Here is a 27,927-nt window from a genome sequence, read left to right as displayed (position 1 = left end):
AGGAGCTCTGCTGCTCTTGGAGCCCATGCAAACCCGCCAGCAGCATCAGAGGCTTGCCAAAAGGAGGTAAATATAGGACAAGGCACTGCAGCAAGGAAGGTGCAGCTGGTGCCCTAGTGCAGAGTCACCCAAGCCCATACCTGCCAGGATCTGATTTTATTTTATTGGGGGGGGGGGAGACCCCTCTCTGGCCAACAAGAGGCTCAAATGCAGCCAGGGTGTATGAGGATGCTCAGAAAGTAAGCCAGCCATGATCAGGAGAGGGACCTTCTCTGTGGGCCTTCCTGGGGTTCAGTCAATTCTGTATTTCCTGAGATGTTTGGGGTGGGTTTTGCTTCCCCTTCCTAAGCTTTGATTCTTCCTGCCGACTCTCTCTCTCCCTTTCCCTCTCCGTCTCTCCGCCCCCCCCCCCCACCACGCTCTTTCTCCCTCCCTCCTTCCTCCCCAAGGAACACACCACTTTATATGTTATTATTATAGCAGTCCTTTGCGTTATGCAACAGTGTGGCTTGGAGGCTGGTCTTCTCTCTTTCCACCCCCCCCCCCGCAACCTTACCGCTTGCAAGGAGCTCTTTATTCATCCTCCTCTGCCAACCTCGTGTCCCCCCACCGCACACTACCACCCCCCCCCCACACCTCCGCACGGCTTCTGAACTTTCGTCCGAGAGAGCTGGCGATTTCGGGAGAGGAGCCGAGAGTTTGAAAGGCTCGCGCGCACACGGGGGAGAAGAAAAGAGCGGTATGCCTTTTGCTCGAGATGTTGGAGAGAAAGACCCGCGAGCCGCGAGGGCCAGCCGGCGAATTGGGAAGCCGGCCAGGCCGTGTCACGCCAAGGGAGGCGCCTTCCGATGTCCCCTTTTGGATGTGGCGCTAGCTCGTCAGGCAGGTGAATTGGTTTGAGCGGCAGCAGGGCTTCGCTTTTCCTGCTCCTCCTCCCCCCCCCCTCCAAGTTTTCCTTTTAAGATAACCTTTTCTCTCGCTTCGCTGCATGGAGACACGGCGCGGTGGGAGCTTCTCCCGGAAGTAATGGATCCCAATAACCCGTCGGACCAAGAGGACGACTCTCGGGGTAAGGAGCCACCGGAGGGGACTTTTTTTTTTTTTAAAGTAACTTTTCAGGTTCGACCTGTCCTATTCTAGTCCTGGGCTGGGATCAGTTTGTGCCTCCGTAAAAGGAATAGGTGTCACCAAAAGTGCAACAAGGGATAGGAATTTGGGAGGCAGCTGGCTGGATTTGGTTTCGGAATGTGCAGGCTTCCGGGCTTCACCAGCTTCTTCTTCAGGAAGTGATGCCCTGGACTCCTTTGGGATGTACATTCAACAAACAGCAAGTGAACAAAAGTTCAGGCACACAGAAGCATTTCATCCCCAGCTCAAAGTTTTGGGTTGCTTGTTTTCCTCTGGTGCTGAAGGTGGTTCTGGCTCTGGTCGGTTTTGTAATTCGGAAAGAAGCTGAATTAGGCAGAGGTTGTGGATGTTCTGGGAGCCTTCCTGGGAGGGATAAAAAATATTGAGCTTGTGGCATCATAGAATTGTAGAGTTGGAAATGGCCATGGAGGTCATCTTGTCCAATCCCCTGCAATGTAGGAATCTTTGGCCCAACGTGGAGTTCGAACCCACAGCCGTGAGATGCACCCATGAGCTACCATCAAGAACAATGTGACTGGTTTCTGCCCAGAGCTGACAACCTGATCTCTGTTCTTGCAGGCTGGCAAACGTTATATTCAGGATGATGTGTATATAATGATTCTACGAGAGCATCATGTGAGAGTCAGGACTTCTTGAGCTCTTCCTCCTCCTTTCTCTTAAAAATTAAGTTTGTAGACCTCATGGCACTGTGCTTGGATATGGGTGGGTGACAGCACCTGAAATGCCTAAAACTGCACTGGGGACCCCTAGTCTGCCTGCTTCCCCCAGGACTCTCTGTCTGGCCCTTGGAATTCTCCCCACACCGGTCTGTGGCCCTCCTTGCCCCGTCCTCATGCATTTTTGCCTGGCTGGAATGTGGAATAATACTCCTTGCTTGTCTGGATGGAGAATAGAGAGAGGGGTGTGCATGTTTGTGTATAAAACAGCCTAAGGTACAAAGGCAAAATTAATGCCTGTTGTTCTGCCAACTTTTACCGCTGTCCCTGCCCACAAGCTGGCATGTGGCCCCAGGAAGGTTCCCCAGAACCTAATGTGGTCCTCAGCTTAAAAGGGATTCCCCATGGCTGCTCTTATGCTAGAAAGATAGCTGGAAGAGATTCCAAGTTGTGGGGGGGGGGGCAGGATTTAATGCCCCATGACTAGCAAAAGTTGAATAAATTACACAATTGTCTTAATTTGCATAATTTATGCAAGTTGTAGAATTTAGCATTTTTTGGGGCAGAGAACATGGATTGTCTGGAGGCAGAATATTAATATGGTATGGTTGTGTGGGGTCCCCCACCGTGGAGTAAACACATGATTTCTGTTTAAATTTCTGATGGAATGTCAGAAGTGGGGAGGAGACCAGCAGATTTGTACTGTGTTGCTATTGGTAGTTATTTGTTAAGCTGTGCATATTTTGTAAGGTGTGCAGAGCTCTTATGGGAATCATAGAATTTAGAGTTGGAAGGGACCCGAGGGTCATCTAGTCCAACCCCCTGCAATGTAGGAATCTCAGCTCAATCATCCATGACAGATGGCCACCCAACCTCTACTTAAAAACCTCCAAGGAGACCATTCCACAGTTGAACAGCTCTTACTGTCAGAAAGTTCTTCCTGAGGTCTAGCTGGAATCCTTTTTCTTGTAACTTGAAGCCCTTGGTTCAGGTCCTACCATCCAGAGCAGGAGAAAACAAGCATGGTCCTTCTTCCATGTTACAGCCCTTGAGATATTTGAAAATGGTTATGATATCTCCTCTCAAGCTCCTCTTTTCCAGGCTAAACCTACCCAGCTCCTTCAACTGTTCCTCATAAGGCTTGGCTTCTAGACTCTTGACCATCTTGGGTGCCTTCCATTGCACACCTTCTAGCTTGTCAACATCCTTCCTAAATTGTGGTGCCCAGAATGGGACACAGTATTCCAAGTATGGTCTGACCAAGGCAGAATAGAGTAGTATTATTATTTCCCTTGATCTGGACACTATACTTCTGTTGATGCAGCCTAGAATAGCATTAGCTTTTTTGCTGCTGCATCACACTGTTAAGTTTGTGGTCCACCAAGACCCCTAGATCATTTTCTCATGTACTGCTAGTAAGCCACGTGTCCTCCATCCTATATTTGTGCAGGTGGTTCTTCCTGCCTAAGTGCAGAACCTTACCTTTGTCCCTGTTGTAAAACATTTTGTTAGCTTGGACCCAGTTCTCCAATTCCTTCATCCAAGTCATTTATAAAGATGTCAGACAACAATGGGCCCAGGACAGAACCCTGCAGCACCCCACTTGTCACTTTTCCCCAGGATGACGAGGAACCATTAATGAGAACTCTTTGGGTTCGGTCAGTCAACCAGCTAAAAATCCACCTCATTCAACCCACATTTTGCCAGCTTCCTTGCAAGAATATCATGGGAGACCTTGTCAAATGCTTTACTGAAATCAAGATAGACTATGTCAACAGCGTTCCTCTGATCCACCAAGTGGCAATCATAAAGAAAAGTCTTCCTTATTGCCCTTTCCATGGATTGGTTGGAATGGCTGGAAAAAATGCTGGGAGCTGCCTGATAGCAGATCTGATTCTTTGCCCAACTCTCCTAGTTCCAGGACCTGGGAGATCTTTCCCATCACTTGATCAAAACTAACAAAACAAATTTCAACAGGGACTAATGTAGACTTAGGTACAAAGCCCTACTGGCTATGAAAAAAAGGCAGTTTGAACAAAACTCCTGGTCCCTGTTACTTAATGCTTTGCTAAATAATGACCTTAAACACTTAGGTAGGAATAGCTGAATGCACAAATACAGGATGGGGGCACCTTGCTTGACAGCGGTGCTTGTGAAAAGGATCTAGGGGGCTTAGTAGATCACAGGCTTAGCATGCGTCTACAGTATGATGCAGCAGCAAAAAAAGCTAATGTAGTTCTAGGCTGCATCAACTGAAGTCTAGTGTCCTAATCAAGAGAAGTACCCTAATAGTATCACTCTCTTCTGCCTATACCTGGAATACTGTGTCCACTTCTGGACATCACAGTTTAAGGATATTGATAAGCTGGACCATGTGCAGAGGAGTGAGAGGTCAGAATGATCAAGGGTCTGGAAACCAAGCCTAATGAAGAGCAGTTGAGGGGTATGTTTAGTCTGGAGAGAGAAGACTGAGAGGGGATAGGATTTGTTGTTGCTGTTGTTGTTTAGTCATGTCTGACTCTTCGTGACCCCATGGACCAGAACACGCCAGTCTTCCACTGCCTCCTGCAGCTTGGTCAAACTCATGCTGGTAGCTTCAAGAACACTGTCCAACCATCTCGTCCTCTGTCGTCCCCTTCTCCTTGTGCCCTCCATCTTTCCCAACATCAGGGTCTTTTCCAGGGAGTCTTCTCTTCTCACGAGGTGGCCAAAGTCTTGGAGCCTCAGCTTCAGGATCTGTCCTTCCAGTGAGCACCCAGGGCTGATTTCCTTAAGAATGGATAGGTTTGATCTTCTTGCAGTCCATGAGACCCTCAAGAGCCTCCTCCAGCACCATAATTCAAAAGCATCAATTCTTCGGCAATCAGTCTTCTTTATGGTCCAGCTCTCACTTCTATACATCACTACTGGGAAAACCATAGCTTTGACTATACGGATAACTGTCTTCAAATGCCTGAGAGTCTGCCACATGGAAGACTGAGCAAGCTTGCTTCCTGATGTTCCAGAGGTGAGGACCCAAACCAATGGATTAAAATGACAAAGAAGGTGATTCTGACTAAGCATTAGGAAGAACTTGGATGGCCATCTGCCAGGAATTCTTTAGCTGTAATTCCTGCATAGTCGTGGGTTGGACTAGATGACCCTTAGGGGAAGCTTCCAACTTTACGATATGATTCTGTGATATGGAGGGCCAGAACAACGTTCCCTAGCTGCCAGTAGCCATCCCTGCTTTGCAGTCCCCAGGGTCCTGCAGAATACAGTATCAGGTTTGGCTTTTGCAGGAGAAACTGACTTTGCACTCCAAATGTGTGCACTCATTGCTCCCCCCCCCATCCCTCACATATAATGTCAATCATGGCATACTTATATAATTGCCAACTATATATAGAATAAGTATTTTCAAGATTATTGTTGCTCAGCTGGCTTCAGAGAAATTTCTGTAAGAAAAGGTTCAGCTATGGAACATTTGCAAAGGAGTAAGAAGAGCCTTGGAAGATTCTAGGGGAAAGCTTTAGAAGGAATCTCTCTGACATCCCAACATGCTCTGAGCTGGGGTTCCGGAAGAGATTGATCATAGAATCCCACAATGCAGGAATCACAACAAAGAATCCCTGACAGATGGCCATCGAACCACTGTTTAAAAACGTCAAATGAAGGAGACTATCTGAGGTAGTCTGTTCTACTGTTGAACAGCTCTTACTGTCAGAAATTTTCTCCTAATGTTCAGTCCTAAACAGCCTCAGTCCTGTATATCTGAAGGAGTGTCTTCATCCCCATTGTCCAGCCTGGACACTGAGGTCCAGTGCTGAGGGCCTTCTGGCGGTTCCCTCGCTGCGAGAAGCCAAGTTACAGGGGACCAGGCAGAGGGCCTTCTCGGTGGTGGCACCGGCCCTGTGGAATGCCCTCCCACCAGATGTCCAAGAGAAAAACAACTACCAGACTTTTAGAAGACATCTGAAGGCAGCCCTGTTTACGGAAGCATTTAATGTTTAATAGACTATTGTATTTTAATATTCTGTTGGAGGCCGCCCAGAGTGGCTGGGGAAACCCAGCCAGATGGGCGGGGTATAAATAAATTATTATTATTATAGTCAGAATCTTGGAGATCTAGCAGCAGTGCTTCCGAATTCCAGTTGCTGGACACAACAGTATGGAAGAGTGCTCAGATTGTGCATGAGGGTTTCCCATAGACATCTGATTGACCACTGTGAGAACTTGCCCATCCAGCCCAGACTCCTGTTCTCACAGTAGCCAATGAGATGTCTATGGGGAACCAACAACCAGGAAGAAGAAGAAGAGAAGAGTTTGGATTTGATATCCCGCTTTATCACTATCCTAAGGAGTCTCAAAGCGGCTAACATTCTCCTTTCCCTTCCTCCCCCACAACAAACACTCTGTGAGGTGAGTGGGGCTGAGAGACTTCAAAGAAGTGTGACTGGCCCAAGGTCACCCAGCAGCTGCATGTGGAGGAGCGGAGACGCGAACCCGGTTCCTCAGATTATGAGACTACCGCTCTTAACCACTACACCACACTGGCTCTCAGTGGACCCAAGCAAAAGAACACTCTCTGCACCTGTGGTTTCCAGAGTGGTATTCAGAAGTGTCACTGACTCTGACTGGTGAGGCAGAGCAGAGCCATCATGGCTGGTAGCCATGGATAGCTTTCTCCTCCTCCACGAATTTGTGTAATCCTCTGTTAAAGCCGTCCAGGTTGGTGCCCATTACTTCCCCTAGGGAAGCCTGAAGGCAGGATCTGAGTGCAACAGCATTCTATTCTCCTGCCATTTCCGGAAACTGGCATTCAGAAACACTGCTGCCTCTGGCCATGGAGGCAGAACATAGCCCATGGAAGCTTCCATTGCTGCTGAACTCAACATGATGCTTCAGTCTTGGAAGGGATTCTGATTAAACAAAGATTCTAGAGGAAAAGAACACATGGTATGGAAAGGGCAAAACCATCTCATCTCTAGGCATCAGTCAAGGAACTTGTATGGCCCACCCTGCTCCAGCTGGGTGGCACCCAGATGTTTTGAACTACAGCTCCCACCACCACGAACCATTGGTCAGGCTGGCCGGGGGTGATGTGGTCCAAAACATCTGGACAGCACTGATTTGGGGAAGGGACACAGGTGGCGCTGTGGTCTAAACCACAGAGCCTCTTGGGCTTGCCAATCAGAAGGTCGGCAGTTTGAATCCCCGCAACGGGACGAGTTCCCATTGCTCTGTCCCTGCTCCTGCCAACCTAGCAGTTCGAAAGCATACCAGTGCAAGTAGATAAATAGGTACCGCTCTGTCGGGAAGGCAAACGGCGTTTCTGTGCACTGCTCTGGTTCGCCAGAAGTGGCTTAGTCATGCTGGCTACATGACCTGGAAGCTGCCTGTGGACAAACACCGGCTCCCTCGGCCAGTAAAGTGAGATGAGCAGTGCAACCCCAGAGTTGTCGGCGACTGGGCTTAACGGTCAGGGGTCCCTTTACCCTTTACCTTTTAGCATCCCTATATTTCAACTGGAGAACACAATAGCAAATGATAAATCCTTTTTGGCCTTTTGGATTTTGAATAGTTGTGTCTGAAATGGGTGACTCCAGCAGATCAGTAATGCTGGCCTGCCTCATAGGAAACCTTTGTTCAGAGAAGCAGGTTTGGTGCCAGCACTACCTGGCACTGAATCTGCAGGTTTAAAACATCTCTGAATAATGTTCCTCACTTTGGTGGGACTTAGCATGTGGTAAAGGGAGCTGAACTTTCAGGGATGTGATGAAGCTGGGGAAGGCATCAAAAGAGCCAAAAACTCCACGGTTTGGGTACTGGGAGCACTACTATGGGACAACTTATACTCTTTCATAGAATCATAGAGTTGGAATAGACCACAAGGGCCATCGAGTCCAACCCCCTGCCAAGCAGGAAACAAATTTTATGATTCAGCCAAATTTGCAGAATCATAGATTTGGAAGGGACTCAAAGGGCCATCTGGTCTGTTGCTCTGAAATACTGGCATCACAGCGTAGGTTCTCAGAACTGTAGAGCTGGGAGGGCCCCAATGGGCTTGTGCTGGTGGTAGGGACAAATATGAAATGAACTGTTATGTGATGAGGGCTTTGTTTCCAAATGCAAGCTTTGTTATCCCATTCCAATCTCGAAGATGAGACAAGGCAGCAAGTCTGGAAGATCTAGAGATGAGAAGGATGGACGCTAAGGCTCCAGGACTTTTGTTTATGGATGAGGCCAGAAGTTGTTGTTGTTGTTTATTAAGAGGTTTAAGTGCTGTGGGTGGGGTAGAGAGAGAGCAACAGCTATTACTGGCATCCATTCGGAGGCTCACCACTCAAGAGAGAGAATCTTGACCCTTGGCACTGGACTGGTGGTCGGTTATTTTTAAGGATGGGACTTCAATACATGAGAAGAGCGGACTTTTCCTTCAGCGCCATGCTTGGCACAACTCAGATGCCGTATGCCTGATGTGCATGCATGTATCAGAGATCCTATGACTCAGAGATCCTAGGCGGCTGGGGATGCTTCGAATTTCACTGCCTTGTCTGGACCATGAAGAATGCACAAAGTGGACTTGCTCTGCACTGCATAAAGGTTCCTTTGGGGTTGGCTGAAATCTCCTGTGCAGACACTGCTTCGTGCTGTCATTTTATTTTTATTTATTATATTTATATAACACCTTTTTCTTTCAAGGAGTTCAAGATGAAAAGGCTAAGAAGTAAACTTTACACAAGTCCAGAGCAGAGTCCCTAAGGTGGTTAGATGATGCCTTGTAGGCCTCCTTCCAGCATCTCCTGCAGGCAAGCAGGTGCTAAACATATTGCTCTGCTTTCCCTTGGACCATATCAGTGAGGCAGAGAGGGAGCTCTTGTTGTCTGGGCAGCCCAAGACCTCCAGACACACAGCCCAGACTTGCACCCCTGGGAGGTCACTTGGGTGCTGCCAACACAGCACCTCATCCCGATGGGCACACTCCATTGTCTATTGAGACAGATGGATGCAAGATGGTCATTTATACCTGCTGTGCCCCCTTGCCATCCCCTTACTGCCTCACTAGGAAGAGCCAGCCCAGGATATTCTGCTTGAGGCAAAACATGCTGTCTCCCCCAGCAGATCCAGGCCTGCACCCCCATACCCTCACTGCCGTGCACTGCCTCTGACAGAGGAGGTGGATCATGGCCATCCTGGCTAGTAGCCACTGATCGCTGTTTCCTCCGTGAATTTGTCTAATTATCTTTTAAAGCCGTCCAAGTTGGTGGCCACCCTCTCATTGCCCAAAGGTAAGCCAGTTGTATTTTGCTCCCTCCCCCTCTCTCTTCGCGGCATGTGGCCCCTGGAAAGTGTCCAGGAGAGAATGTGGCCCTTAGGCAGAAATAGGTATCTTCTTCCTCTTTCTTTCATCTCTCTTGTTTGTTTGTTTGGCGGCAGCAGCAGCAGCAGCCAAGTGTTAGCTATGAATGAAAACAGCTCCAGGCAGCAGCGGTTGTGTGAAAAGTAATTTTCTGCTGTAAACGGAGGTTGCTAAGTGTCTACATAGAGTGCGCTTCCTCAAAAACAACAACAGAAGCTGCTGCTTTTTTTTAATGAAGGCACTTCATGTTATATTTTTATCATTATTACAGTATTATTATTATTAAATGCTGGCTGCATTGTGAGCGAGTGTGGGTGAGAAGCTTTCGTGGTGCAGGATGCACATTTCATGCCTCCTGCCCTGAGACTCTTTCTAAGGGCCTGGCTTTCATCCTGCTCTGCCTTCCCCAACACCCCTGGTGGGAAATGACAAAGGGAGCCACCTTGCAAAATTGGTGCTTGCAGTGGGAAGCAGAACTGCCTGGAGAGGGTGGAGGTCTGGAGGCACAGGTGGTTTTGGATTAGGATTTCAGAGGGACAAAGAGGTCAAGAGTGGGGTAGGGAGAAGGATGAACCCCCCCCTTTAATAAAAAGGGACACCAGGGTCCTGCATCACCTTAGTCATGTCCACTGGGTCTGATTTGCCTGATTGGCAACTGTTCCAGCTCCCTCTGGATAAGGAATTGGACTCAGATTATGCTTTCTGCCAAAAGAAAAAGTGATGCTCAAATCAGTACAGAACACAACCTCCACAATCAATTCTGTGTTCTGGAGAGGATATGGGGTTAAGGCACATATGACCCCCTGTAGGAATGCACTTCTATATGAGGGTTTGTATCTGATATACATGAGGAACTGATCAGCATTACAGGTGCTAATACCGAATTTACCCCGGAATTATTTTTTCTGTCTGTGCTTACGGAACATAGCAAGGATTTTGCATTTGCTATCATCGACTAGACGAGCCAACGCTTGGCACAGGTAAGATCTGAATAATCTAAACTTACCATCCTGGTACAGAATGATTTGGACTTTAGCAGCAGCAGCAGAGAAAGTGAGGCAGAAAATCTGGGTTATGCAAGGAAAAGGAAAACCACAATCATTTTATGGCACCTGGCAGAACTTTATCATATGTACATCCAGCAAAGAACTTACTAAAACATGCAACAGCTGTTATGGACATTTGGCAATTTCAATGCATTTAAAGTATAGTATAGAACTGTTTATTAATTGAGGAAGTAATGATGTGCCTTGTATATTGCAGTGGTCCTGTTGCTGCACCCCCACCCCCAATTTTCTAGGTTTTATATTGTATTTTCCCCACCCGCCCACCCCTCTCAGGCTCCCATTATAAAGAATGCAGTCTGCTTGACTTTAGTGCCACAAGTGGGATGTTTTTTTATGCGCCTGTCACAGTAAGGCCTATGGGCAGGCTATAGCAATACTACAAAGTCCCTTATTAATATTAATTAAAACAATTACCAGATTGTGGGGATAAAAAAAGATGATTTTGCAAAATCCATCTTGTCTTGTTTTTGAGCCCTTTACAAACCTCAACTCGCTAACTTCAGTGGGGCTTCCTAACAGCATGACCTGGTGTAAGCCCCACTATGTTCCCATGTGCATTCTGCTTCCTTCCACTATGAAGATGTTGATCATTATTAATTAGTTAGCCATGTTGGCGTCCATCTGTTGGTTTTCCATTTAGGTTTTTCATCTCTAGCTCCCATCTGAAAAGGGGGGGAAAAACGCACACCCAAGAAATAAAATAAGATAGCATGTTGATGTGTAAGTTGGCATTAAATATTTAAGGTCCTCCCTTGATATTCAGTGCATTTGCAGAACAAGCTCTGCTTGGTATGCCAAGAGGAGAACTTCTTTAAGTCTGCAAAACTCCAGTTTTTGTGATGTTTACAGCCCAGCCTAAGTTTGTGGGCTGCAGAAGTATATTAAGAAGGATCTAACAGACACCCACAGGACTGGAATTCACAAAAGGGCTGTCGCTCGGGGTAGTGTATCTGCTTTGCATGCAGAAGGCTCCTAGTTCAGTCCCCAGTGGCATCTGAAACCTTGGACAGCCACTGCCAGTCAGTGTAGACAATATTGACCTGGATGGAGCAATAGTCAGTATATGGCAGTTTCCTGTGTTCTCATCTCACTACGTTCCTAAATCTTAAAATGTGTTATTACCAAAGGACAAGATCGCCATTCGCAAAGAACTTGTATAAGGCAGGTTGATGAGTTATTGTTAGCTCTGGAAGCACCGTGAAGCACTCAGGAGTCAAACTTTGTTCTAGGATGTCTTCCAGTTGTTCCAGTTTCAGTCGGGGTACCAGTTTCATGGGGGTCAAGCTGCTTTTGGCCCCCTCCAATATCCTTTAGGAGGGGGTCACCCCCCAAATGTTGAGGGGGCAGAGGAGGCCAGGCATGGAGCCAAGTGCAGAGCCAAGCATGGCATGGCTTCAGTGGCCAGCTGTTCCTCCTCCTGCCATGGAAGTAGACCAGGTGTGAGAGAGGAGGATCAGCTGCCCATTGAGGCCATGTCACACTCAGCCTTCTCCCAATGATGCAAAATTGTGCACAAACAGGCACTGCGCATGACGCACAGTCACATGCACACGACACACCCTCCCTCAATCTTTGGTGCAAGCTGGCCCTCTGATCAGCATAAAGCAGTCTTCTTACACTACCAAAATACAAAGGTAGTGTGGGATCCCATACAGGTGAGAAGCCAGTGAGGAGAGTCAACCATACCTTCTTTCTACTACTAACTGGCTATAGACCAATTAGCCAACTTCCCACCACTCGTGATGCTGACTTGTACCTCACGACTTGGCATTTCCACTTAACACAGAGTATTAACTTCTTGATACCCAGAACATACCAACACAGGTGAGGTCCAGGTTTTGGTGCCCACACTCCAGCCAAGACACATTTTCCTTAGTCCAGCCTTTGCTAGCCTGGAGCTTCAGTTGTTTTACACAGTGCTTTTTTCCCTTTAAAAATGTTTAGGGCTACAGTGGACGCTTGGGTTGCGAACGTGATCCATGCGGGAAGCACGTTCGCAACCTGCAGCGCCGCGTGTGCGCACGTGTGGGTTGCGATTTGGTGCTTCTGTGCACGCGCAAAGTGTGATTTAGCACTTCTGCGCATGCGCCGAAACCTGGAAGTAACCCATTACGGTACCTCCGGGTTCGGCGCAATGCGCAACCCGAAATCGTGCAACCCGAAGCGTCTGTAACCCAAGGTATGACTGTACTCTCATTTTGACTCAAGAAAAGCACCATTTTATAGTTCAAACCAGGGAAAATAAAAACAGTACTGTATATACTCCAGTATAAGCTGATTTTTTCAGCACATTTTTAAATGCTGAAAAAGCCCCCCTCGGCTTATTCTCGAGTGAGGGTCCCCTTTGCTGCTGTCGGTGGCAGTGGTAGAAGAACGAGCAGCCCGAAAGCAGCCCCTTTGGGCTGCTCCTTCCTCCTTCTCCGCTGCTGCCACCAGCCTCTGCCTCTCAGCAGCACCCTAGGTAGGCAGGGGGACTGGAGGGGTTGGGGGGGGGAGAGAGAAGCCCCCTCTGCCGTGTGCGCATGCGCATGTGCGCACACGCACTTCGGCCCACCAGGAGGTTTGTGGTGTGGTGAACCGGCTTATACTCGAGTCAATAAGTTTTCCCAGTTTTTTGTGGTAAAATTAGGTGCCTCAGCTTATATTTGGGTCAGCTTATACTCGAGTATATACGTTAAATGGACAAAAGTACAAAGAACATGCATTACATGGTTGACAGCTGACAGTAACTCAGTTTTCATTTCTTAGTACAGAAAGTATTGATCGGCTGTGTAGAGATTTTTCCTATTCTGATTAGTTCAGGACCGTTCTAGAATGTTTCTTTCTTTGTGAAAGAAGCAAGCAGAGGGATGTGATGTTTTCTGGTTATTTTTCTGGGAAGCTGTGTGCAGTTGGTTTAAACCGGTTCTGTTACCTTTCTGACAAGGTCATACTGACCATAATAGTCAGGTCAGGAGGAGCCTGGGTCTCGCTTGCTCGCTCGCTCTTTCTCTTTCTTTGTTCTAGTGTTCTGTTTCTGTTTGCTTAGTGGTAATGTTTAGCATTTTAAGTGTAAGTTTTATTTTAAGTGCTGCAACTGGATTTTTTGTGGACAGTGCCAATCCTGAATGTACTGGATTTGTGACCATTATGCTCACTTGCTTTCGGTAGCAGAAAAGCTCTGCTGGGTGAAGTACAATTGCCTCTGGTCTATTTTTTGGGAACTCTGCTGTACGTGTTTGAGTTTTTTCCTACTCCCTGCTTCCATGGGCGACAGTAGCTTCCACATTGGCATGAGGTTGTATGCACTAACATCTTTCCGATTCCTCTGCTTGTTGTTGGTGTCCACCGCTCAAGAAACACTGGGAAAGGAAAGGAAGCCACCACTGGAGGTGGTAACAACGAAACTGACCAATCACGGTGCTAGATTCCAATTCCTACTTCACATATTAAACGCCCGCTTCCGTCTGAGACTCAGGAAATACCATGACAGGAAATGAGGCCACCATCAGGGTTAGCAACAGAACTGATGATTCAGTCGGTTCAATTTGGAACTTCAGTTTCTTCTCCCATTAGATTCACAAAATGTTTAGGGGTATGCGTACCCCCGCATACCCCCAGAAAAAAGCACTGGTTTTACACAACAACTCACACCTACCAGAATGGCTGTACTGTCTACTCTAGCCAGGGCCGGTGCATCCTGTTTCACTGTCTGAGGGGGAATGGGAATGTGCCATTCTAATGTCACTGCTCTGGCACTGCCCACCGCCTGCCCTGTTGAAGCCTCTTTTACCTGGGTTTGTCTTGTGGCACCCATAAAGCAGCAATGATGACTGATCCTGGTGAGATCTCATGAGATTTCAGTGAAATCTCGCTGGAAGCTGCCACTGCTGCTGCCACTGCTTCTACCCCAGAAGCAGAGGGGTTGGGGTGGGTGAAGCACTCGTGGAGGTGCCACCTCTTGGTGTTGTGCCACCTGAAGCAGCTGCCTCAGACCACTTCATGGGCAGGCAGGTCCTGACTCCAGCATGCTAGGGCCGAAGGGATAAAAGGTAAAGGTAAAGGGACCCCTGACCATTAGGTCCAGTTGTGACTGACTCTGGGGTTGCGGTGCTCATCTCGCTTTATTGGCTGAGGGAGCCGGCGTACAGTTTCCAGGTCATGTGTCCAGCATGACTAAGCCGCTTCTGGCGAACCAGAGCAGTGTATGGAAACGCCGTTTACCTTCCCGGTGGAGCGGTACCTATTTATCTATTTGCACTTTGACGTGCTTTCAAACTGCTAGGTTGGCAGAAGCAGGGACCGAGCAACAGGAGCTCACCCCGTCGTGGGGATTCGAACTGCCAACCTTCTGATCGGCAAGCCCAAGAGGCTCAGTAGTTTAACCCACAGCGCCACCCGCGACCCTTGGGCCGAAGGGAATTGCAGTGCAAAAGCAGGGAGGGCGAAACAGAATTTTAAAAAAAGCAAAAAGCTGTTGTTAGATTGTACAAAATTTGGGAACATGTATTTGGAATGATAAGAGAATTTCTAATGTGTCTGGAGGCCACAGGAGCGGAGAGAGCTCTTGTGCTCAAGGCTTGCTTGATGATTTCCCAATGGAGTCTCCTGGTTGGCCACTGTAAGAACAGGATGCAGGACCAGGATGCATGGGCCTGATCCAGCCTCAGGGCTCTTATTAGGTTCACCTTGGAAGCAAGACCTGGTCATTAGGAACTCTGCACTGATAAATTTGGAAGCATCCTTGAGCCCACCCCCTTTTTGCTGATGCCATGACTGATATGAGCTCTGGACAGCTGGCCAACCATCCTTGGTAACAGTGCTAGGCCTCTGGAATTAAGCTTGGAACAGTGTTCCCTGTGGAACTAAAACAGACACGAAGGTTTAATCCCCAGCACGGTAATAACGGGTGCTCATCTTGTAGTCATGGTGGATCTACTCACAGCTGTTGTGGTCACCCACCATTGAGAGACCTGTCCCTTCATGACCTTTTGAGATGCTTAGGACTCTTTAGAGAAAAAGGGAACAAGGGGTGGAGATTTTACGAATTTATACACAGCATGGTGAAGGTGGATAGAAAAAAGTTCCTCTCCCTCCCTCATAAGGTCAGAACTGAGGGACATCCGATGGAACTAAGTGTTGGGAGATTCAGCACAGTGCATAAACTATGGAACTCGCTCCCAAAGGAGACTGTGATGGCCACCAACTTGGAAAGCTTGGACACTACTTTGTTTGTACCCAGGTGAGGGAACACCCGTAAATGAAAAACACGGAACCAAGAGAATTAGAGCAAGCTTCAGCAGATTTAGTTTGCTGGTTTTACACTCCAGTGCTAACTCATGATATACTTAGAATAACATCCTGGAGGGCCATTTGTGCAGTAAAGGAATGCAGCGTAGGAGTCATAAAATGCAGGCACACAAAATCAAGCCTGACACATTCTAGCCAAATGTTCAATATAATTAATAATGGAACATGTTTAAAATAAAATAAAAAATCTGCACCCTGGGTTCTCTAATTCTTACATCAGCATCAAAAGAGGGACTGACAAATTCATGGAAGAGAAGGCTATCCATGGCCCCTATCCATGATGGCTCTGCTCTGCTCCCATGGTCAGAGGCTGCAATACTTCTGAATACCAGTTCCTGGAAGAAGCCACAGGATGGGAGAGTGTTGCTCATGAGTCCTGTTTGCTGTTTTTCCACAGGCATCTGGGTGGTCACTGATAGTTGTTTGTTTATTTAAATGCAAAACAAAACACATAGAAGCAAGATAGAATACATTACACAGTTATTAAAACTAGGCATACTGTCAAATAGAGAATTTCTACATTGAATAATTTAATTTTTCATCCCCACAGTTTCCTTCTTGAAGTTATTATTCTAAAGGCAAAACAGACCACCTTTTCAGACCTGTTCCTCAATAGAAAGTTAGTCACGTACCCAACTGATCTGTCAGTTCAGGAATTTAAATAATTGAACAAGGCAGCTCCTAAGTCCTCAAAAATAGGTCAAACAAATAGCGGGGTGAATTTTCAGACCCGTGACCTCCATATGTACAGACTCTCTCTTCATGGGGAATTTGGTGGTCGTGTTCTTCGATTATAGAGCAGTGCATAGATCAGAATGGCAGAGCTGCAGAAGCTTTTCTCCATTTAACACTTGTAATGCTGTTTACATAGTGGGAATGAGGCATACGAATGGGTAGTCAGGTATACCAAGGAGCACATTTTGACAGGCCAGCAGAAGTGTGGTCAGCACATAAGAAATGTTTTACTATAGGAAATTCATATAGCAAGACACCATTTTTTTTAAGGACAAAAGTGGGAAGCAAGCTTCCTAGGAGACCACAGGGATCTTGCATCCATTAGCAGTGTATACAGTGGTACCTCGGGTTAATAACTTAATTCGTTCTGGAGGTCTGTTCTTAACCTGAAACTGTTCTTAATCTGAGGTACCACTTTAGCTAATGGGGCCTCCCGCTGCTGCCGCCGCATGATTTCTCTTCTCATCCTGAAGCAAAGTTCTTAACCCGAGGTACTATTTCTGGGTTAGTGGAGTCTGTAACTTGAAGCGTCTGTAACCCGAGGTACCACTGTAAAAGCAAAATCATACCCAATCAAACAAGATTCAGTAATGCGATCATCAAAATTATTAGAATACAGTGGTACCTCGGGTTAAGAACTTAATTCGTTCCAGAGGTCCGTTCTTAACCTGAAACTGTTCTTAACGTGAGGTACCACTTTAGCTAATGGGGCCTCCTGCTGCCACTGCGCGATTTCTGTTCTCATCCTGAAGCAAAGTTCTTATCCTGAGGTACTATTTCTGGGTTAGCGGAGTCTGTAACCTGAAGCATCTGTAACCTGGAGAGTCTGTAACCCGAGGTACCACTGTACAGTGGTACCTCAGTTTAAGAACAGCCCTGTTTACAAACGATTCGGTTTACGAACTCCGCAAAACCGGAAGAAGTGTTCCGTTTTGCGAACTTTGCCTCGGTCTAAGAACGGAAGCTGAACGGTAGAAGGAGGCCTCATTAGGGAAAGCAGGCCTCAGTTTAAGAATGGATTCAGTTTAAGAACAGACTTCAGGAACGGATTAGGTTCATAAACCGAGTTACCACTGTATTTAGAGATCGTCAAGCCCACACCATTCCTGAGTTGATGGCTCACATTGTTTCCAAAATAGCCTGAGCTTTTCTTCTTGGGAGGGAGGGAAGGGAGGCAGAGGCAGAATGCACTGGCTCCTCCAATCTCTCATAAACTGTTTGGGATTTTGGAGCAAAATGTTCTTGCACCAAATAAATACAGGATTTTCCACTTAACTTTAATGTTTAATTCATCTTTTAAAAGAAAAAAAAATGGGGAGAGAGGAGAGGGAGAGAAGCAAAGGCTTTGATTGAAATTTAAGCTGCCTCTGGATTTTCCCGCGAGGGAATCACTCAGAAACTTTGGTTCTTTGAGCTGCAATTTGCTAGCGATGCATTACAGCCAATCATGCAATAACGAAATAGTTCGTAGCTGTCCAGGGCTGACTTCAACTGGGTCACATTGCTGTGGACATTTCTGTGTTCCAGATTCCAGCTGGCTGGACAGTCATCCTCTCTCACCAAGGACATGGGAATGGCAAAAAAAAATATTCCCTGCACCCTCACAAAACTTCAACAAGAAGGCACATTCCATGCTAGGGACAATTAGGTAAAGAATTGGAAATAAAAAGAATTGGAAATAAAACTGCCAATATTCTAATGCTCTTATACAAATCTACTCTGTGACCTCATTTGCAATACTGTGTTCTGTTCTATCCACCTCACCTCAGAAATGATATTGTGGAGTTGGAAAAGTAGGTGGAATGATTGATTGCTAAATTCGAAATGTCAAACTGTTTGTTGAATATATATATATATATATATATTTAAGAAAATTATATATAAAAAGGGGAAATGTTCGGAAAAGGGCAACCAAAATGGTTAAGGAAATGCAGCCTTTTAAGGAACTTTTTAGGTTAGAGATAAGGCATATAAGTGGTGAGGGACACAGGTGGTGCTGTGGGTTCAACCACAGAGCCTAGGACTTGCCGATCAGAAGGTTGGCGGTTCGAATCCCCACAATGGGGTGAGCTCCCGTTGCTTGGTCCCTGCTCCTGCCAACCTAGCAGTTCGAAAGCATGTCAAGTGCAAATAGATAAATAGGTACTGCTCCGGCGGGAGGGTAAACGGCGTTTCCGTGTGCTGCTCTGGTTCGCCAGAAGCGGCTTAGTCATGCTGGCCACATGACCCAGAAGCTGTACACCTGCTCCCTTGGCCAATAAAGCGAGATGAGCGCCACAACCCCAGAGTCGGTCACGACTGGACCTAATGGTCAGGGGTCCCTTTACCTTAATGTAAGTGGTGACATGGTAGATGTCCATCCATGGCATGGAGAAAGTGAACAAAGAAAAGTCCCCCCGCCCCATAATGCTAGTAACCCATCAGAATCCAATAAAGTACAGGGGTACCTCTGGTTGCGAACAGGATCTGTTCTGGAGGCCCGTTCACAACATGAAAAGAGCGCAACCTGCAGTGGCGCGTCTGCGCATGTGCGGGTTGCGATTTGCTGCTTCTGTGCATGCGCGTGACGTCATTTTGCGCTTCTGCGCATGAGCGAGTGGTGAAACCCGGAAGTAACCCTTTCCGGTACTTCCGGGTCGCCGCGGGACGTAACCTGAAAGAACGTAACATGAAGGGGATGTAACATGAGGTATGACTGTATTTCTTCCCACCGCACATAGTTAAACTACAGAACACCTTCCCACAGGAGACAGGGCTGGCCACTGGCTTGGATGACTTTAAAAGAGGACTGGACAAATTCATGGAGGAGAGAGTTACCAATGGCTCCTGGCCACAATGGAAGCCACAGGAGGGGAGAAGAGGGCTCTTGTCATTGGATTCTGCTTATGGGCTTCCCACAGGCATCTTCCTGGCCACTGTGAGAACAGGGTGCTGGACTAGAGGGGCCATTGGCCTGATCCAGCAGGCTCTACTTAGATTCTGATGTTCTTATGTAAAACTACAAATTCTGGGGGGTTTCCACACTTGATACCTGCACACTGTCCTGATGCATGGAAATGTTTACTACCATGAACATGTGATGTCCCAACTGTGTGTGTGTTCAGTAGTCCCAGGGATCAGGCAAGGCAAGGCAAGGCAAGGCAAGGCAAGGCAAGGCAAGGCAAGGCAAGGCAAGGCAAGGCAAGGCAAGGCAGTATTAGCACCTTGGAGAGAGACTTAAGTGCAGGTTTCAGGACCATGGTTGCCAACACCCACAGCTGAGACAAACATGCAAGTTTTCTTTTTTCTTTTTGATGAAATGTTTATTAAGCATTTTTAGAATAATACAGTAAAAATGAAAAAGAAAATAGAAAAATACAAAATAAAAACAGTTAAAAACAAACATATTTTCTGTTACTTATTTTCCTTTAACTTATTTCCCGGACCTCCTCATACCTCCCTTTTTTGTATTCCGCTTCAATTTATTGGTTCAGCAAATCCTTACCATTAAATTTTAACCCATTTATAACCCTTTTTTCATATTCTCTTAGAGCATTACAGCTGGAAACCCCTTAATTGCTATCCAACATCATTCTATCATTCATTAATTTTACAATATTTCTGTAGATAGTCTTTAAATTTCTTCCAATCTTCTTCCACCGACTCTTCTCCCTGGTCTCGGATTCTGCCAGTCATTTCTGCCAAACATGCAAGTTTTCTTAGCAGTGTGACTAGGAATGGAGCCGTGACCTTCTGATCTCTCCGACTAAAAGGCCTTCAAATACTTGGAAAGCAGCTCTGTGTGCAGCCATAAGACTAACATTAAAGGGTAAATAAACTTCTTACTATCTCTTTACAAGACTAATTAAGATAAATCTACCAACACGCGAGCTGCTGAAAGAAAAAAGTGGCAGAAGCCAACACTGAAAAAAGCATGGCTGATGCAAGAAAAGCTGACTCAGGGACTATTGAGCATGGGTCAGCAAACTAAGTCCCGCGGGCCGGATCAGGCCCAATTGCCCTCTGGATCTGGCCCACGGACGGTCCTGGAATTGCTGGTTGGATCGTCGTGATTGTTTGGGCTGTGCTATTTTTTTTGCAATTTTTCCCCAGGCACCGTTTCCCGCCCCCCTCACACACTGCAGCAGCGCCTCCTCCCTCCCTCCTCCTGGCTTCTCCCCACCTGTGGAGGAAGGGAGCTGGTCTTTGATTGTTGCCAGCCAATCCAAAACCTCGCTGCCTGCGTGCTGAGGTGTGGCTCAAACTTGTCACCCGCTCGCCAGCCTCTCTGTCTGTGGCCGTGCTGTGGGCATCATGACAGGCACATCGCATGGCTTCGACTGGAGCTTCGCACGCCTGCTGCCTGCATGCCTGGCGCCTGGGAAAGCTGGCCCGGAAAGGAGAGGCGCTGGCAGAGCGGTGGAGGGGGAAGGGAAGCAGGTGTGGGGGGGGGGGCTGGGGGAGAGAGAGAAGCCCCACCCCCACAAGCCACATGCACGCAGTCCAGCCCACCACAAGGTCTGAGGGGCGGTGAACCAGCCCCCTCCTAAAAAAGTTTGCTGACCCCTGCTATTGAACATAAACAGGCAGACCCAAATACAGCTACAGTGGTGCCTCTGGTTGCGAACTGGATCCGTTCCGGAGGCCCGTTCGCAACATGAAAACAGCGCAACCTTAAGCGCTGTATCTGAGCAGGTGCTTGTGCGCATGCGTGAGTGGCGAAACCCGTAAGTAACCCTTTCCGGTAGTTCCGGGTTGCCGCAGGACACAACCTGAAAAAACGTAACATGAAGCAAACGTAACGTGAGGTATGACTGTATTTTACAAAATATCCTGGCCCGGCTTCAAACCCTAAACCATATACCAGACTGGCTGAAAACTCTAACAAAAGTTTTTAATGAGTTCTGGGTGCAATTGGCAAACTGTGAAGGCAGATTGGGCTCATTTGAGACATTTCCAGAGACCTCTCACGGCACTCTTAATCATTGCCTTAACGACTTAGAATCCAAGCAAAGACTAAAGAACTTGTAAATTACTGGCCTTGAAAACTGCAAAGCCAAACAGAGATGGCAAATTACTTGCAACAGGTATTCAAAGAGGCGCTCTGTCTGCCTGCTCAAGGTCAGTTTGACACAGAACACATTTTCAAAATCCCAGTGGAAAGGCAAAGGACGGGGCCTTCCTCAAGTACAGTAATTGTCAAGTTTGTGCTTTTTCAAGATAGAGATGAGCTCTTATGCAAATTAAGCCAAAAATCAGTAGAAGCTCCAGTGGAATGGGAACAGAAGAATATTTCTCTCTTTCCGGACTTCTCCAAGGATGTGATTCAAGCGTGCTCTAAATTTGTTTTTTAAAAAAGCCCTTGCTAGGGCAAAGAATGTGGAATACTACATTCAGTTCCCGGCAAAGTTTTGTATTCAATATTCAGGTGAAACTTACAGATTCGACTAGCCAGACTTTGCAGAGGCATTCCTCACTAAAATTGGTGAACATCCTGGAACTGAAACTTTGGGTGACTCCATAAACTAATTAACGATACACTGTTGAAGACATTGTTTTGCCAATATGGGCGTTCTGGTTGTGAACAGGATCCATTCCGGAGGCCCGTTTGCAACATGAAAAGAGTGCAACCTGAAGCGCCATATCTGTGCAGGTGTGCGGTGCGATTTGGCACTTGTGCGCATGCGCGAAGCGTGATTTAGCGCTTTTCCGCATGCACGAGCGGCAAAACCCGTAAGTAACCCTTTCCTGTACTTCTGATTTGCCGTGGGACATAACATGAAAGAACGTAACATGAAGCAAACCTAACATGAGGTATGGCTGTACCAGACCAGCTGAAAACTAACAAAAGTTTTTAATGGGTCATGGGTGCAATTGGCAAACTGTGAAGGCAGATTGGGCTCATTTGAGACATTTCCAGAGACCTCTCACGGCACTCTTAATCATTGCCTTAACGACTTAGAATCCCAGCAAAGACTAAAGAACTTGTAAATTACTGGCCTTGAAAACCTGCAAAGCCAAACAGAGATGGCAAATTACTTGCAACAGGTATTCAAAGAGGCGCTCTGTCTGCCTGCTCAAGGTCAGTTTGACACAGAACACATTTTCAAAATCCCAGTGGAAAGGCAAAGGACGGGGGCTTCCTCAAGTACAGTAATTGTCAAGTTTGTGCTTTTTCAAGATAGAGATGAGCTCTTTTGCAAATTAAGCCAAAAATCAGTAGAAGCTCCAGTGAAGTGGGAACAGAAGAATATTTCTCTCTTTCCAGACTTCTCTAAGGATGTGATTCAAGCGTGCTCTAAATTTGTTAAAAACAAAAAGCCCTTGCTAGGGCAAAGAATGTGGAATACTACATTCAGTTCCCGGCAAAGTTTTGTATTCAGTACAGTGGTACCTCGGGTTACATACGCTTCAGGTTACATATGCTTCAGGTTTCAGACTCCATTAACCCAGAAATAGTGCTTCAGGTTAAGAACTTTGCTTCAGGATAAGAACAGAAATCGTGCTCCGGCAGCACGGCAGCAGCAGGAGGCCCCATTAGCTAAAGTGGTGCTTCAGGTTAAGAACAGTTTCAGGTTAAGAACAGACCTCCAGATCGAATTAAGTACTTAACCTGAGGTACCACTGTATTCGTGAAGCTGAGGCTCCAAGACTTTGGCCACCTCATGAGAAGAGAAGACTCCCTGGAAAAGACCCTGATGTTGGGAAAGATGGAGGGCACAAGGAGAAGGGGACGACAGAGAATGAGATGGTTGGACAGTGTTCTTGAAGCTACAAACATGAGTCTGACCAAACTGCGGGAGGCAGTGGGAGACAGGAGTGCCTGGCGTGCTCTGGTCCAGGGGGTCACGAAGAGTCGGACATGACTAAACTACTAAACAACAACAACCACTGTATTCAGGTGAAACTCACAGATTCAACTAGCCAGACTTTGCAGAGGCATTCCTCACTAAAATTGGTGAACGCCCTGGAACTGAAGCTTTGGGTGACTTCATAAACTAATTAACAATACACTGTTGAAGACATTGTTTTGCCAATCTGGGCGTTCTGCCAATAGATTGGAGTGTAAATAGTCAGCATTGAAAATCAGCAACAAAAGAACATTTTCTATTACCTGTTTATCAACTAGTGAAGCAGCAAAAGTCACCACCACCTTTTGAATAAAAATATTAACAAGTCAGAGTCAAGCTGATAGGGAAGAAGGAGGAGGAGACTGCGAGCTCAGCCCACTCTGGAAGTCATGATTTCCCTTTTTCTGTCTTTATTTTTCTTACATTTTCAAAACTGATTAAGTTGGATAAGCTCCCCCCCCCCCCCGGTTATGTAACACTAATGTAGTAGGGGATTTTTTTTCTGTCTCTTCTTATTTTTGTTCTGTTTTTTTGTCTTCACTTTTTTATTCTTTATGCCCCCCTCCTTTCAACAACAACAATAATGAAATTGCTTGGTTATGGTTATTATTATGTATATATGGTATACATATATGGTATACATACATATATATATGTGTGTGTGTGTGTGTGTGTGTGTGTGTGTGTGTGTGTGTGTATACACACGAAACCTTGTAACAATGAATATTGGATTTACGACCAAGATAAGAGGGGCCAAAAGGAACTTAATAATACAATATGAAGTTAGTTAGTCTAAATGTAAAAGGGCTGAGAGATTTCAAAAAAAGCGAGTAATTCTGCAATACTTAAAATCTTTCAATACTGATATCGCTTATTTACAAGAGACACATTTGTTGGAACAAGACAAAAAAGTGTTAATGAAGGATTGGGTAGGAAAGGTATATACTACAAATTATACTTCCAATGCCAGAGGCCTCGCCATCTTGATATGAAAAGGATTGAGGGTGGATATACAACAAGTTATTATGTGATGAAAATGGATGCTATTTAATTTTGTGTGTGAAAATTGCTGAAATGGTAATAATGTTGGTTAATATATATATAGGCCAAATGTAGATTCCCCAGATATGTTTTATCAATGTTTTAGTCACCTGAGTCAAAGTACATACAATAAACTTATAATAGGAGATGATTTCAATGAAATAATTGATCCTAACCTGGATAGAAACATGGCTCCATGAAAAAAGATTCATTAGTCAGAGAAACTCTCAGAAAGTACATGCAAGAGTTCAATTTGGTTGACCCTTGGCACTTAAGGCATCCTACTGAAAGGAAATTTATGTTTCATAGTCAAGTACATAAAAATTGTTTTAAGTTGGATTTTTTCTTAATATCAGCATCCTTGTACCATCAAATTCAAGACTGTGATGTTGTGTATCTGATCACAGTGCAATTAGCTTGGATTGGAAGTATTATAATACAGCTGAGATATCAAGAAACTGGCATTTTAACACCTCACTACTTAATGATGACCAGTTTGTAAAACAAATGAAGACCAAGACTGAACAATTCTTCGATATAAATACTGAGACTTCGACCACTGAGATATATGAATGGGAAGCATATAAAGCTTTTATTAGAAGTTGAATTATAATGTACTCATCACATTAAAAAATACTTACAAATAGTAAGGGGGGGAAAATGAAAGAGGAATTAAATGACTTATGGACATTAATAGTTAAGAAGCCAACTGATGAATTGCATAGTAAGATACAAAAGAAGAAATTTGAGCTAAACAATATATTGCCCAACAAGTTGAAAGGGCAGGTAAGATTCTTGTGATTCTTGTGAAAGAAAAATCAATAATCTCACAAATTAGAGGTGAATCAGGTGAAGTGCATACTTCAACTGTGATTAACAACCAGTTCCTAAAATTCTGTTCTAAAATGAACATAATACCTAGACTAGTTTATATCACAAGAAGAATTCCAATTCACATACCAAGCCAATGCAAAAGTAAATCTTTGTTTAGAAAATGCTTTGGGGGCTCTTGAGTTCCTAGAATATCTATGCAAAAAAAGAGAGAAAATACTGATAAAAGGAGGAGGATTTGGGATCCCAGACTTGTATCACCAAGCATATTTTGTTGGACTTCCTTTGCCAACTGAGTTTGTGCAAAACAAAAAAAATTCCTTCCAGTAGGACCTTAGTTGGTCTTTAAGGTGCTACTGGAAGGAATTTTTTTTGTTTTGACTATGGCAGACCAACACGGCTACCTATCTGTAACTGAGTTTGTGCAGCAACTGGGGAGATGGAATAAAAACTTGCTCGCAATATTTTTGCTTCCTTTTTATTTTTAAATAATAATCAAACAGCTGCAACTCACCACTCTACACCAGCCAGTACCATACAAAGCATTTGGTCAACTTAAATACAGTTTTCAAATAATTACCTTTCAATTCGCTGCATTCGGCGCAGTAGGTAAACTCCCCCTGCTAATTAGTTAAATTGTTAAGATACCTCAGGTGTGCTGAATTGCCAAGAGCTCACAAATGTGCTGCCATGCAGGTTATAATTACAAACACACACCTCTGAGTAGCACCATTGACCACATTAATATTAAGAAAACCCAACATATTTACTGCCAGATACACAATTCTGGAGACCCATAACTGAAAACAACTGTCCAAATTGGACTGCTTTGGAATATTTCTATGTAGCACCTCTAGAAAGATGGGCAGCTGCTACCTAGGACGTATTAACACCAGCACAGGTGTGAAGAGATGGCTTGGGCCCAGCCTACCAGAAGGAATTCTCAGGCCTAGGCTATCTGAAGGATCGTATTCTCACAAATGAACCTGTCCAGGCTATGAGATCTTCTCTCAGTCCTACCACCACCACAGGCAAACTTGGTGGGGATGTGTGAAAGGGCCTTCTCAGTGGCTGCTCCCAGGCTTTGGAACTCTCTCCCTGGAGAGGCAAAACTGGATCTCTGTTTGCTGTCCTTCTGCCAGCAGGTGAAGACCTTGTTCCAAGATGCTTTTGGGAACTGGCTGGGGGTTTTTTGGGGGTGTGTGTGCTTTATTAAGGTTTTTCCGGGTCATGTGGCCAGCATGACTAAGCTGCTTCTGGCACAATGGAACACCACTTTGGGGAATTGGCTGGGTTGGGGGGGGCGGTTTATTAAGGAAAGGCCTTATTATCTGGATTTTAATAGATTTGTTTTTTATGTAGTTTTGATTCTATTATAGCTTAATTCCTTTTAAACAATTATCTTTTACATGATTTTAGCTTTTTGTATTTTATCTATGTCATTTTCATTTGTGGAAGCCTCCATAAATATCCCTGGGGAAAAGGCAGGATAGAAGAAGAAGAAGAAGAAGAAGAAGAAGAAGAAGAAGAAGAAGAAGAAGAAGAAGAAGAAGAGGTGGTGGTGGTGGTGGTGGTGGTGGTGGAGGAGGAGGAGGAGGAGGAAGTTTTTGCCCAGCTCAGAGATGCATTCCCCTTCCGACACTGAAGTCATGGTTTCCCCACTCCTTTACAACAGAAGTCAAGGGGGCATTTCAACTGTCTTAGCTTGTTTAGCCATCCCTTGCACCTGCTGTGTGTTTGACCCTCGCCTTCTTTATGATTCAAGCATTTAAGTTTTTGGCGGACACCATATCTGAATTTGAGTTCAACATCCAACAGGAGTCAGGACAGGACCGACCATCAGAGTTTGGTAGCCAAGGCTTCTTCTTGGGGTTCAGGGAAGGAGATGTAGACTCTGGTGACCACATGAGGTGGACCACCAGGAAGTAGCTCAATCTCCTCCCTGGCACTGCTGTCATAGGAGGACTGTGTCTCTAGGGATTTATGGTCCACATAGAATTTTTGGAGGGCCTCCCATGCATCCCTTTCCCTCGCAGGGTCTTCACCCCAACTTCCATTATTGCCAGCTTCTGCTCCTCTTCTTCCAGAGCATGGCTTTTACCTACCTGCTTGCCAGGCAGCCAGCCAGTGAGCAGGCAGGCACCAGCATCTTAGCTACCACAGTTACCTGTTCCAGAGCGAGAGGCAAATTCACAAGCCGGCTGCAATGGTAAACAGGAGGACACATCTGAGCAGAAATGTGCCAAGTGGAAATTGAAGGTGGTGCTGAATAAGCCTCTGGATTCCATTTTGCAGAGTGTAGGAGGTGACAAGTTTATGTCCAGTTCTGGGCACCACAGTTTAAGGAGGATATTGATGTGCTGGGTGACTAGGATGATGAAGGGTCTGGAAACCAAGCCTCAAGAGTAATGGCTGAGGGAGCTGCAGGCTATGTTCAACCTGCAGAAGAGGAGAGTGGGAGAAGGCATATCTGCCCCATGGAAGATGGGGCAGGCTTGCTTTCTTCTGCTCCAGAAGCTGCGACTCAAACCAACAGAAGGAGATTCTGACTAAACATTAGAAAGAACATCCTGAGGGCAGGAGCCATTTGAAAGTGGAATGGGCTCCCTTGGAAAGGGGGACAACACTGCTTCATTGGAGGTTTCTAAGCAGAGGCTGGAAGGCCATCTGAATCAGGGAAGCTTAAGTTGTGATTCATGCAATGCAGGGGGTTGGACTAGATGACCCTGGGGGTTGCTTTCAACTTGCAACTCTGTGTTTCTATGAATATGTGTGAGATATCTATCTATCATCTGTCTATATCTGTCTATCATCTATTTATTTATCTATCATCTATTTATCTATCTATCATCTATCTATCTATCTATCATCTATATCTATCTATCATCTATCTATCTATCTATCTATCATCTATCTATCTATCTATCATCTATCTATCTATCTATCTATCTATCTATCTATCTATCATCTATCTATCTATCTATCTA

General features: G+C 45.7%; 1 protein-coding gene across 1 annotated transcript in view; it reads left to right on the top strand.

Moving 5' to 3' along the window:
• Positions 1-567: 567 nt before the first annotated feature.
• DAB2IP (DAB2 interacting protein) overlaps positions 568-27,927 on the top strand; it is a 314,536-nt gene continuing 287,176 nt past the window's right edge. The window contains exon 1 of the mRNA XM_077922167.1: positions 568-1,069. Coding sequence (XP_077778293.1) covers positions 1,027-1,069 — 43 coding nt within the window. The 5' untranslated portion in view covers positions 568-1,026. The remainder of the gene's footprint in view (positions 1,070-27,927) is intronic.

The sequence above is a fragment of the Podarcis muralis genome, chromosome Z, assembly GCF_964188315.1.
Source record: "Podarcis muralis chromosome Z, rPodMur119.hap1.1, whole genome shotgun sequence".
Lineage (NCBI taxonomy): Eukaryota > Metazoa > Chordata > Lepidosauria > Squamata > Lacertidae > Podarcis > Podarcis muralis.
This window is presented reverse-complemented; position numbering and strand designations above follow the sequence as displayed.